This window comes from Egretta garzetta, unplaced genomic scaffold (assembly GCF_000687185.1).
Source record: "Egretta garzetta isolate BGI_Z169 unplaced genomic scaffold, ASM68718v1 scaffold158, whole genome shotgun sequence".
NCBI classification, from domain to species: domain Eukaryota; kingdom Metazoa; phylum Chordata; class Aves; order Pelecaniformes; family Ardeidae; genus Egretta; species Egretta garzetta.
Genome location: NW_009260430.1, coordinates 3,154,439 through 3,168,097, shown reverse-complemented (window position 1 = coordinate 3,168,097; position 13,659 = coordinate 3,154,439). Strand labels below are relative to the sequence as shown.

General features: G+C 36.7%; 1 protein-coding gene across 2 annotated transcripts in view; it reads left to right on the top strand.

Annotated features, from left to right (window-relative positions):
- Nucleotides 1–13,659, top strand: part of GNAS (GNAS complex locus) — a 61,046-nt gene that overhangs the window by 9,601 nt on the left and 37,786 nt on the right. For both annotated transcript variants that reach the window (XR_004842634.1, XM_035899266.1), the window contains exon 3: nt 10,429–10,526. Coding sequence is in view for 1 of the 2 variants with exons in the window: in XM_035899266.1 (XP_035755159.1) it covers nt 10,429–10,526 (98 nt within the window). In the remaining variant the exon portion in view is untranslated. The remainder of the gene's footprint in view (nt 1–10,428; nt 10,527–13,659) is intronic.

Sequence of the window (13,659 nt, the reverse complement as noted above, 5' to 3'; positions counted from 1 at the left end):
AGAGCGTTAGACAATGGCATTACCTGCACATCTCTTCTGTAGTGCAGTCATTTTTATAGTACAAAAAAAATCTTGTATTTTGCTTTATTATTAATTTATTTGATTAGCATTTGAAGTAAACGCCAATGCTCTGTTCTACACTTGTATTTTTATCCAGTAAATTCCCACCATACCATATTTATAGGTTCATTAAGTTCGCGTTTAGAAATTCATTTTAAGAAATCATGACTTAATTTCTCTTGATATATGTTCTGTGTTTTCCTCAGAGCAGTCTTAAAGAACAAGAACAGATTAATTCAATTTCTGTTGAAATAGAGGAGCTGTCAGCTGAATTAAACAGGAAATAGGCATAAATTTAATACAGAAATTCTTAAGCATTTTCTGGTTTTAATCACAGTAAGAGACTATCACAAAATGGTGTACGCATAGATGAAGTGAAATTTTACCTGTGAGCCTGCCTGGTATTGCAATGCCTTGAGAAGGGTTTCCATGAGAGTGTATATTAAGACCAAGCATCATGTAAATGTGCAGATTGCCCTGCGGACATGCTTTTTGGGTGTACAACAAAATGTGCCTTTGGGCATCAAAATTCTGTAACGTACAAAGGCTTGGAAATGTGATGGTAAACATGCTTCTAACAAATAATGAGTTTGGAATTTTAATTTAATTTACATCATGTCAGATGAGTAAAGGGTGAGCTTGGGATGAGCATGGAAATAGCTAAAAAGAAAAAAGTGAAAAATACTGTGATTGATTTTACATTTTGATTATGTGGAATGCTCTTGGCTCTTCTTACACGTGTCCCTCAGTGCTAAATTTAAAGTTGGTTTTCATGATTCCAGTACCAAATACAATATATTGTAGTATGGCAAAGTTAGCTTTTCACGTGCCGTCATCTGTGACTTCCCAACAGAGAGACTTTTACACCGAACAGAGCAACAGGGAGTGTGCCTTTAGCTTATGAAGTTACGATGGAATTTAAAAAACATGTCAGGTCCCAAATCTTCAGAGATCCACAAGCACAGGCCTTTTCCCTTGTCAAACTCGAATGGAAGTTGGCGAGAGCTCAGTGGGAATGAAGGTGTGTGGATGAACAGGTATTTACTTGTGTATTTGCTGCGTGTGTGACTCCGAGTTTTGATCCTGCCACAGACCTGTTGTGCTCGTGGCTGACAGAGGCTGTTAAGGGTATCGTGTTTTCCAAATGCAAGCATCTCTTCTGGCAGAGTCCTGCTGTTCAGGGAACCAGCAGGTTGTCAAGGTTTTCAGCTTGCCTTTGGAGAGTACATGACATTTCTTCAGTGTTCCAGTAAAATTAAAGATTTCTTAAGCTCCTAGCAAACTGGGTAGCTTTTTACTCTTAAAAAAAAAAAAAAAGTCCCAGCAAATAAACAGAACTTTTAATTAATCTATTGTAAGTGTATGTGAACTTGATTTCCTCGTGTAGACTGTTACTGTGAGTCCATGAATACTTCTATGGATACAGATTCTGCTGCTTCAGAAAGACTGTAAGATGATTTGTGATCTGTCCTTGGGATTTGTCTGAATTTCAAATGAGGAGGAACTATTTTATCTTTTACCCTTTTCTGTTGGTGGAAGTTTCTGGCAAAAATAAGCTTTTTGTTTCCAACCTGAAAGAGGGCAACAAAGTTGCAGTGTGGTCCCGGGTTCAATCCATTATTTGAAATTGTGTTTGTTCTTAGCACTGCGTAGGGTAATAAGGTCATTTGATTTGAATATTTGTTTTAAGTTCATTAAATATTCATTACACAAAAAGCAACTAAATGACATAGCATGAAAGATATTTTCCAAACCCTAATTTAAGGCTCAGGGGAAATTTCTGAAGTTTTTCTTAAACCTTCCTTCTTAGCTAGGGGGTCTACAAAAACAGCTGATGGTCGCAATGCCTCTATTGCCACTCTCTACTGCCCCAAGAGAGAGCTGGAATGGTATAGAAGACTTCTTTGTGAGCCTCTTATGGTATCAGTAGGATTAATCCATTAATGAATTGCCTTCTTTCTGTGTATGAGTATACTCCAGAAAAGCAGAGGAACATTGATTACTTGGTTTAAAATTGCAGAGGAATCTTGAAATGGGGAGTAGGGTCCACATCTGCCAATTTCCATCTTGGTGCTTTCATCAAAAGTGAGTTCTTCATCCCTAATGAGTATGATATGCTTTAAATAGGAGTTGTGAGAAAGAATTAAATCTGAGCAGTTTTCCAGTATCAACAGATTGAGCTTATGTGGTGATTAAACATCTTGTGAAAGTAGAAATGAGAGAGAAATAGCATGATATGCTAGTAAGGACTCTTAACTAAAGGCACTTTGTAGATTATGGATGTGGAATTGTGTGTTGGCACATTTCTCAAATACTGTGGTGTTTTGAAACTCTTAACAAAGGGGAAAAAATGACAGTTCAGACTTCACAGGAGTTTCTTAAATAAAATTCCCTTCCCGTCGTCCATTCCCTGCAGCCACATCCAGTTTAATGTGTGCTACTAGAAATACGAAGATACTGTAAGCAGAAACCCAAAATAGTCCAGCATCATTTCTCTTTTCTAAGCACGAAAAACTATTGGTAATGAGACTGAATCCTTGCTGAACATGTTTCTGACTCAGTTATGGGAAGTGCTGCATACTCTGGCCTCTCCCAAAGAGTTTTGTATTCAGCTCTGGACATGTGCCAGTAACGGGAGAATATCTTCAACTATTTGTAGGTATGCGTTTCCTTTGTGATATCATCGGCATATTTTCCCTAAAATAGCAAGCAATAATTAACACTTGTTCACACCATTAGGAATGCAGATGTTTCCCTATTCAAGTAAGTGGCTTATTAAACTGTCTGATTTGACAAATTTAACACATTCTGGTATCCCTGCCCAAACACAGGGAGAATGACAAGATGCCATCAGTTTCCTTCTCTGAGTGGCCTTAACAGTCAGTAGTAATCACTTGATTTCAGATATGAGCAATAAAAAATAAATCAATTTTGTCATGTGTTTAGCTATCCTGGAAGGAGAAAATCAACTTGTGCAGTTTGTCTTGGGATGCACCAAGCTGCCCTGCCGTCCTGTGACCTTGTCTTGTTCTAATGCGGTTCAGTAGTGGAATGCAGCAGAACTGCCCGAGTCATGAAAGTAAAGTTCATGTGCCCCCACCTTGCAAAGTAGATTTTGAAAGGGGTTTGAAACCGATGGTCAATGTTATTTTTAAAAGCTGAACATGTTGGGAAGCAAATGTCCTCCAAGATACAATTTTACAGTTAGAAGCTGATTTGGTTTGACCTTTAATCATTAGGTTTGTAAGTGGATGACCTATTTAAAACTCTTATTATGAAATGTGCAACTCCATGGGACAGTGAACTTTGCCTAGGAATTGAATCCCAGTTTTCATCGTATCATTGTGTAACGGTTGTACGCACCTTTTAGTAGGTAAGGGGTTTTTTTCAATGGCATTGACTTTTGCTGGAATTAGTAAATAAGCTGTTCTAATGACAAATCCACCCTATATTATATTTTACAATGAAAAGGTAATGTTGCACGTCCATGTTAAGGTTCCTGTGAACACGGTGTCATAGTGGCAAGAACTGTGCCAATGTGTTTCCCTGCCAACATCCTAATGCCTATAAAACATTGCTTCATAAACATTTTTTAAAAGTCTCTGGAGTATTTATCTATCTGAAGGGAACAAAACCTTGTAGACAGTATGTCCAGTTTTTCATTTTCTACTAATATTTTATCCTTTTAGAATGCCTCTCAAAAGCTGCTCTTGGGTCCTTTATTTTTTTTCCCAGGCCTGGAGTTCGTCTCTTGAGGATTATTTTTTTTAACAACCAAAACACACAACCTCCAAGTTCTTTAACACTTTCTCTGGTTTGACTTGTAATAACCCCACTGTTTACCTGCTGCCATTTATTCAGTTTGCTGAAATTTTCTAATGCAAGTAGGTTTTTAATTTGATTAGACTCTGCATTGCCCCTTTTCTAATCCAGAATTGTGTCAGTAAGATCTTTCTGGAACAAAGTACTGTTTTCCAACCATCTCTTTTACATGATTATTTCAGCTGATGGGTTTTTTTCTCCAGACGTCTGCTTAGATTTCTGTAAGTGAACACAAGTGATTTACAAATCGCTTATTGGGAAACTTCAGCAGGTGGAGAATGTGTTGTCTAATAAATAAAAAGTCATGCTTACGTGAAAAGAAATGTGTTTCGGTATTAATGCTTTAAGTACCGCAGTTTTATGAGGAGACAGGAGGCTTCCTCGCCATCAGTAAGTCACGGTCCTTGATACTTCAGTTATCGAAGTACGACCAGGGAAGGTTTACCCAGACAGTGGATTTTCTCACAGTTTTTTTTTATCGTTTCACAGAAGTGTAGCCCGTTAGTTAGGGATTGGGCCTGGAATTCGAACCATGCTCCTGCCTAGCCTGAACACCTGCAAAGTCAAGCCCTGTTTGTTCTCTTCAGATTTGTGTTGCGTTGGCATTGTTTTCCCTAAGTGTTCTACACAAGGGTTTCTCCCTCTTTAGGGTTATTGTTAGCGCTTTGAAAAGTGTAAAGTTTGGTCTGGTGGTAAATAAATGCTACAATCTTGACATAATTCTTAGGAAGACTTTGCTTCTCGCCTTCCTTGGTGATGCCATGTTGTCATCACTCATGTTGACTTTCGGTGCTTTACACAGCTCCAGCTGTAGTTTAAACAGGATCTTGGGTGTGTATTGTGTAAGTGCAGCATTTTTTTTTTGATGGAAAATGACATAACTTGACTATTTTTTTCAGTGTTAAGTATACATAAGGCAAGAATGAATAATGTGACCCTACTTTGCAAATACTATGGATCGTTTGGAACCTAACATTTAAATTCTGTTTGTTGTGGAATGTCATCTCAAACCAAATTGTTATGTAGTATTATTTGTTTATTTTAGCTGTTTTGTCAGGACTTCCATTATGTAGTGCAAGAGAAACCTGTGTTGATGCTGCTGTAGAGTCTGTTATATTAGAATGTGCCAGCAAATGAATCAGTGTTACGGAAACAAGAACCAGACATGTAAGGACTAGTTTTCTGGCTATTTCTTTTCAGGAAATTTGCCTGCTACTTTTGGTTAATTTGTTTCCTAACTCATTATTTTTAGAGATCTCATACAAATTAGACCTATTTAACTTAAAAAAAAAAAAAAAAAAAAAAAAAAAAAAAAAAAGGCAAGCCTGTTACTAACTTGATTTTTCTAGTGGCCTCTTAAGCCCCTGTTTTACCTAAATACATACAAATCTTGTGGTTTTACTTCCCTTGCCTGAGAGTAGCCCCAGGATACATTCTGTGACTCAAATGGGATGCTGAGGATTTCTTATGTAATTCTTTTTCTTAAATATTATTTTAGAATTGTGGTTAGTGTAGGTGTATTGGGGAGGAGGGAGAATCTGATTTTTTGCAACTAGCTACTATGTCTTGATTCCAAAATCAGTCACTTGTACAAGTAGGCTTGTAGTAAAGCGAGAGTGGAACTCTGTAAGCCTGGTTCCAACCTTTGGGGAACACCTTCCTGGTTTACAGTTGTGTAAGCTGGGTCAGCATTAATCCCAAAATGTGTGAAGATCTATTTGATGTGGTCTAATAAAAGGCCTTCATGTTTGACTATCACAGGTCATGTAGTTCAGTTTTAAAAACAAAACAGAAACAAGCAACAAAAAGGAAAACCCACCCCCAAAAAGCCCACTGTGTCTTAGTATAATAACCTATTACTCATTACTTGTTTTAGATCCTGATTTTGAAATGCGAATAAAAAGTTCAAAGAATGTGGGCTTAAATTCCTTTTCCATCCCACATGGACAGTTAATAACCAAATTGAAAAGATTGCGTAAGTATTGTTGGTTATAGTTCAGATTAGCAGGACAGGCATACAGGCAGTGTTTTTTATTGCTAATTTGGCCTAACAAGGCACAAACATTGATCATTATCCACATATTTTATTAGAAGTTAAGAACTGCCCTTAAAACACAGGGAGGACTCTTCTGAACAATATCGAACTGTTCTGTTAAACTAAATCCTGGGCTTTTTATTATCAATGTGTTTACACTAGGGCCAGGAACTGGATTTACTTTTCATCCCATTTTAAGAGTCACATTTTTGCAGAAACTACTCCAAATGTTTCTCCACAAGGTATGATGGCGTTCATAAGTTGCTTAAAATAATTGCTTTATATCATTTCTCTACCAGAATATCATAGCTGTATTGAGAAACAGTAGTGAGGAAGGACTTGTGTCTCATTTCTGTGGCAGAGTTTTACTGTGCTCTGACTTTTTTTCCGCTGCACTGCCTCTTTTCACTCTATATGTACATTTGTAGGTGATGAAGAATCTTTATGTTTTATTGCATTTTCTGTAAACTTATCTTTGCCTAGTTATTTGTTTACTTACTGTAATGCAGGATGAAGCGAGTATTTTGGGGTATGTTTGCAGATAATTGGCTTGGCAGATGCTGACTCCAGTTTGAAGTAAATGTCTATTTTAGAACCATATCTCTGCCAAATAGTTAATTAACTCTCTGAAGTCTGGTGTAAGTTATCTTGATTAGATGGGAAATGTAAATGGTGTGCGTCCATTTGAATCAGCTGCTGTTTCAGCAAAAAACCCATCCTATTGATGATCCAATTTTTTAATTTCTCAGCTTTGTAGTAATAAGTTGAGTGAGTCATAAGATGATCTGTGTTAAACTACTGTTAGTTTTAAAAATACATATATAAAGCCACCCCAAAATGGGTTTGGTTCAAATACAGTGAGATTCAGGATAATTCCCCTTGTCTCCTTTACTTTCTCTTCCTACTCCTTTTTGCTTTGGAAAAAGCTGTGATACAGTTGGAGACTGAAAGTAATTGACAGTCCCCCAACTGCCAAAAAATTGGAACCCTTCAAAATGAGAGCATCCAATGAACAACATTCCAGCAGTGGGAGAAAGAAAACTGAGGACTGGAATTAACATTTTGATTCATCTTTTATTTCCTTTAACAGCAAATGGTCATACAATCTACAAACACTAAAAATAAAGTAAAATCTTCTTACCTATTTACAAAAGAAGTTTAACTGGTCTTTTTGTTCAAGAACAGTTCCTAAAAGCAGGGAACAAACCGAAAAGATACATCTCATACTCTATATAAACTTTATAAGCTCTTTAAAAGAAAGTAGAACAAACTTCTATCATGGAGAGTTTTTTAGATGTGTAGTTGCATTACTATCGTTTGTGTGTATGTGCAGGTAGTGAATATTCAATAGCAATAAAAGCAAGATCAAATTTACATTTGATAGCCTGTTTCCATCATTGGTATTTGCAATTGTATGATCACACAATCACATATGCATCTTATACCTGCCAAAAAGAGGATGGTTTGAAAATCTGCATCACTACATTTACTTTAAGGTGCCGTTACGCATCTTTAAGATGCCATTTAAAGCATCTACCATTCTGGAACAGTTCAGGTGTTAGTTAACATTCTGGTAGGAAGGTGAATTCTTTAAAAAGATGTTTTCAAGTGGAACCTTGGAAGTCACATTTGGATGTCACCCCTTTGTTTGTACTACACTGACAGTAAAGGAACGCGAGAGACTGATATCCCAAGAGAGGGAGTAATTCCAAAGCTAAGTTAATGGAGGAACCTTGAAGCAGTAATGGCTATTTAAAATAATATATTCTTTTTCTTTAAAATATTTCTACTATAAAGAGAAGGGGTTGGGGCAGAAATAGAATATATTCAGCAACTATTTTAAAGGTCATATGCTGTCCTGGATGCAAAAAAACCTGATTTGGAATAAGTTACCTGAGCTGCTTAAAAGCAGAATAAAAGTATTTAGTCCAAAACACTTTAAAAGCTCTGAGGGAGAGCCAAGAAGAGTCCATGGTTGTTGATAAAAGTAATGCCCACAGTGGTATGTGTATTTAAGTCACTAGGCTGCTGCTGTTCTTTCTAAGTCTGTTCAAAGTTCTTAGACTGATGGCCAGTGTCCTGGTTTCGGCTGGGATAGAGCTAATTTTCTTCATAGTAGCTAGCACAGTGCTGTGTTTTGGATTTAGTACCAGAAGAATGTTGATAACACACTGATGTTTTCAGCTGTTGCCAAGTAGTGCTCAATCCTATTGATGATCCAATTTTTTAATTTCTCAGCTTTGTAGTAATAAGTTGAGTGAGTCATAAGATGATCTGTGTTAAACTACTGTTAGTTTTAAAAATACATATATAAAGCCACCCCAAAATGGGTTTGGTTCAAATACAGTGAGATTCAGGATAATTCCCCTTGTCTCCTTTACTTTCTCTTCCTACTCCTTTTTGCTTTGGAAAAAGCTGTGATACAGTTGGAGACTGAAAGTAATTGACAGTCCCCCAACTGCCAAAAAATTGGAACCCTTCAAAATGAGAGCATCCAATGAACAACATTCCAGCAGTGGGAGAAAGAAAACTGAGGACTGGAATTAACATTTTGATTCATCTTTTATTTCCTTTAACAGCAAATGGTCATACAATCTACAAACACTAAAAATAAAGTAAAATCTTCTTACCTATTTACAAAAGAAGTTTAACTGGTCTTTTTGTTCAAGAACAGTTCCTAAAAGCAGGGAACAAACCGAAAAGATACATCTCATACTCTATATAAACTTTATAAGCTCTTTAAAAGAAAGTAGAACAAACTTCTATCATGGAGAGTTTTTTAGATGTGTAGTTGCATTACTATCGTTTGTGTGTATGTGCAGGTAGTGAATATTCAATAGCAATAAAAGCAAGATCAAATTTACATTTGATAGCCTGTTTCCATCATTGGTATTTGCAATTGTATGATCACACAATCACATATGCATCTTATACCTGCCAAAAAGAGGATGGTTTGAAAATCTGCATCACTACATTTACTTTAAGGTGCCGTTACGCATCTTTAAGATGCCATTTAAAGCATCTACCATTCTTGAACAGTTCAGTTGTTACTAAACATTCTGGTAGGAAGGTGAATTCTTTAAAAAGATGTTTTCAAGTGGAACCTTGGAAGTCACATTTGGATGTCACCCCTTTGTTTGTACTACACTGACAGTAAAGGAACGCGAGAGACTGATATCCCAAGAGAGGGAGTAATTCCAAAGCTAAGTTAATGGAGGAACCTTGAAGCAGTAATGGCTATTTAAAATAATATATTCTTTTTCTTTAAAATATTTCTACTATAAAGAGAAGGGGTTGGGGCAGAAATAGAATATATTCAGCAACTATTTTAAAGGTCATATGCTGTCCTGGATGCAAAAAAACCTGATTTGGAATAAGTTACCTGAGCTGCTTAAAAGCAGAATAAAAGTATTTAGTCCAAAACACTTTAAAAGCTCTGAGGGAGAGCCAAGAAGAGTCCATGGTTGTTGATAAAAGTAATGCCCACAGTGGTATGTGTATTTAAGTCACTAGGCTGCTGCTGTTCTTTCTAAGTCTGTTCAAAGTTCTTAGACTGATGGCCAGAAATACAATTACGTATTGTATGCCCCTGTTGGAGCCAAAGTGCATCTTTCATATGTAAAAAAGAATGGGCTTCTGGCTGTGTTTTATTTACACTTGCGTTACAGGTTCAGGAAAACTGAAGCATTGCGTTTTTGGCGTCTGCTTTTGTATCTTGGCGGCCAGAAATACAATTACGTATTGTATGCCCCTGTTGGAGCCAAAGTGCATCTTTCATATGTAAAAAAGAATGGGCTTCTGGCTGTGTTTTATTTACACTTGCGTTACAGGTTCAGGAAAACTGAAGCATTGCGTTTTTGGCGTCTGCTTTTGTATCTTGGCTTATGATTTTTAAGGTTGACACAATCAAAACATGATCTAGCTGTGTATCACTATATTTCTTCGGCAGTTCAATGTCCCTTTGTACTGTATAAGAATAAATTCTGCAAATACTTTAAGTGATACAGAGTTAAATAAGATACAGATGTCTGTGTAGTCCCCAAAGATCCTCACTAACTTGGAAAGTCAAGTGAAATCTAATCATCATTTGCTACCTTTATGTAAGAATTACTGAGAAGTAGTGTTCTGTTGAAGGAAAAAAGACATCTCAACAGCCAAATAAATATAACATGCAGTGGAATCACGAGTTAAAGAAAAAATGTTACCAAATAGTATTGATTATTAAAAACGCCAACAGAATTGTCATTAATGAAAAGTTAACCCTTCTTTCAATATATAGTTAGACTCAATCAAAATGATTAAGAAGCAGTTCTTTTAAGTGTTATAAAACGTTAAAATCAAAACAAGTAAGAAAGCCAACTGAACTTGTAGTCAGGTTCTCAAAGAACATTTAAAGTCTTCTGTTAAATATGCTACCACTTACCGTTTATTACAGTGGTAATGATCCGTTGCCATTTGCTGATTCTCTTCGTATATAATCCATTTTGCTGATGCTATTTTTACTCTTTCAGGAGTTTTACGAACATACAAAAACACTTTGGCAAGACGAAGGTGTGAAAGCCTGTTATGAGAGATCTAATGAATATCAGCTGATTGATTGTGCACAGTAGTAAGTATTGTTTTGATTGTGCTGTATATTGACTGTAATATACAAATTTTTTTATTGAATGTTACTGACAGTGATTTTGGATGGTCCTCGTGCTTACTTTTCCTTACCTTGGAAAAGGAGTGTGTGCCACACAGTGAATTCTTGGTAATCAGCTGTTCAGAGAGGTAGGGAAAACTGGCATTCAGTTAGACAATAACATGTATATCAAAAACCTTGCAGGTGCTTTCAAATGGTATTAATACAGGCTGACACCATATTGCAGTGGACACTGGTATTGTCTCAAAGACCAAATTTCCTGCTTCTTCCACTTAGACCAGTTCCTTTCCAAATGACAGCTTCAGATACTGCAGCAAGTTTTAGTAAGTTGGAAAGTGCGTTGGTGTGAAACGTGCCCATGTTTGTAGCTTTTGGTTTTAGTACAGTTTATTTATCGGAAAACAAAGAGAATGGCAGCAATGATCATGGGCAGCAGCCTGTAATCAGTCACCAAGGATTCTGCTTGTGTGCCTTCATGCATATATCTGAGAATGATTCATTCTCTTCTGCTATTTATACCACTGTGATAATTAGTATTGTCATGAGAGGCTGCTGTGTGTTTGCAGTTATTTATCACTTACAGCAATATAGTACGGTTCAGTATTTTTTTTTATGGCAAGATGTTTGTGATAATTGTGACCATTCCTGGTATTTTTGTTGCGTATGCTCAAGAATTGCAGGGCTTAAATTTGGAATATTAATGGTTAAAACTGGTTTTTGTTAGTTTATACTCCCTGCTTCTTTTGGAAAAGGGTCAAGGAAATGCAGGTTTCTCATTCCACATGACTGTGGACAGCTACAGTTTGTCTACTACTGCATCTCTTAGAGAACATTTGATGAAATAAAATTTGTAAGGTTCTTTTTTGTTGTTTGTTTAGGTAGACTTAAAGGTAAATCAACAATTAGCTCTGTTTGAAAAGAGACCAGGGAGATAATTTTACTATGACTTGTACAGCTCCAGGTCTTTAGGAGCCTCTTTGAAGTTTTGCCATTGTTTCCAGTGTGAATTTGTTTGATGTGTAGCGATGTCTTTTGCATTAGGTGACTAATGTTGGATCATTTGGCATAGATCTTTTTGCAAGTTCAGTTGCTACAAAATAAAAAATACTACAAGATTTTCATTTTCTTTTAACTATTCTGTAATTTTGGTCTTTCTAATGTAAAGCTATGGAGAACACTAGTTTTGTTTCTGATAGTGGTTGGTCATCTGTTTGTTTCTGATCAGTGTTTGTTAATAGTCAACTTCTATGACGGAAGAAGTAAATATTGTTAAGCACTAAGGGGGTTTTGTGTTGCCCTTTTTTGGAAGAGGAAAAAATTTTGTCCCGCCCTGGATGCACAGAAGAAAGCTAAAATTCTTACCATCCCTGGTTGCTGGGCATTGACTTTTTCATGGGTCAGCAAGAGGGATGGCCTTCATGATGGTTTTACCATCCTGCTCCATCTAGTGGAACACTTAATTCTATATCATGGGCGGTTGAGCCAAAAATAAACCTTGCACATTCCTGACAAATTACAGATTTTTTTTTTTCTAATGTACTATTGCTGTTTCCTGCTAAAAATATTTCATAATTCTAATATTTATTCAATTTGATAGTAAAATATATGATATTATTTTCTTGCGGGAGCTTTCTAATTGTTAGTTTTGGTAGTTCTTGTCCTTCCTGGTATTTTTGTTCCTGCAGTGGCGTTGGTTTTAATAACAGAATATGCAAAGTAAGAGGTTTTTTAATGGCAAAATGTTTGCTTGGAAGCTAACATCACTTTGAAATTCTGAACTTGTTTTTACCATATTGAATTTTCAAGGGACCTGACAAAAATTACTTCCTGTAAAATCTGACATGATTGGTACCTTGAAATGAACCTGGTGAGCACACTCCAAAAAAATGTAGCAAAGGCAAAATATAAAATGTAGCTGAGATTTACCGAGTGAAGACTTTTAATTTGAATGTGCAAGCTACTGTCATTAGGGCTAATAGAAGTTAAAAAAGAAAGTTAAGCAAACTGTGTTGGAGTTGTCAGTTCTTTCAGGGAAGAGTCCTGGGTTCTAAACACGTTCCCCTTTTGAAGTCCCTGTTTAAAACAAGAAGGGCGTACTTAAAATGGAAGGCGGAAAAGTGGCTTTTCTCTTTCAAGATCAATCCGGCTTCCAAAAAATCCTGTCTTGCTCTTGAAAGTTGAGTAAATTCTTAAATATTAATGGATTCTTTGTTCGGTGAATTACTTTAAAATTCTAAACAATGGTTCTTGTTCACAAAATTTAACTTTTTATAGTTGTTTGTAAAATTTTAAACTTTTTTTAAACTGTCATTTTTTGAAGTGTGAATTGCTTAGTGTAAAGTTTGTCATGGTGTGGGCTCATTTAACATTCTGCTTTTTTTTTGAAAGAGAAGGTTTTTTTCACTCTTGGAAGTGATGCGGTTATATATAGGAAGCTTTGCAAGGAGATTCTGCTGAATGTTTAAAAAATCAATTTTGTCTGTCTTTTAGCAGGGAACAGAGAGGAGCATATATCTTCCAGGGCTTTGTTTGGCTTTCAGAAATGTTAATATCAAAATGAAATTAATTTCTCTTTCTACCAAACCTGCATGAAATGTATGCAGAGCTGCTTCAGGGATCTCACCGAGTTTCGGGGTCACTTCCACCTTTTCTTAATGGTGTGATGGTGGCAGGGAGGTACTGGGAAGGCCATGAGGATTTACCTAGCTCCCTTCTGTTCAACATCGCCACTTTGACAGTTCTGCTTTTTTCATGGATAACTGGTTCTCCACATAGGCAGCTTAGCTATAGTCCAACAGAAGGGCTTTTGATTAAGAGTTAAGGACTACATGGCATAGCTGCAGGATGCAGGAACATCTTGAAAAGAAAGATGTCGGGGAGATGGAGGCTTGAACTCTTGGGGAGTTTGTGCTGAGGAAAGAAGGGAACTGGTCAGGAGCTCTCCCAGACAAACGGAGGGCAAGGGGATTGCCACTTCTTGCTGACTGTCCTTTCCCAGGGAAGCGGGAGCGAATGTAATTCTCAACCTAACGCGTTGTATCTGCCTAACTAGAACGTAGTTGTTCAGAGTCCGGAAACTGTATTTTTCACCTGCTCC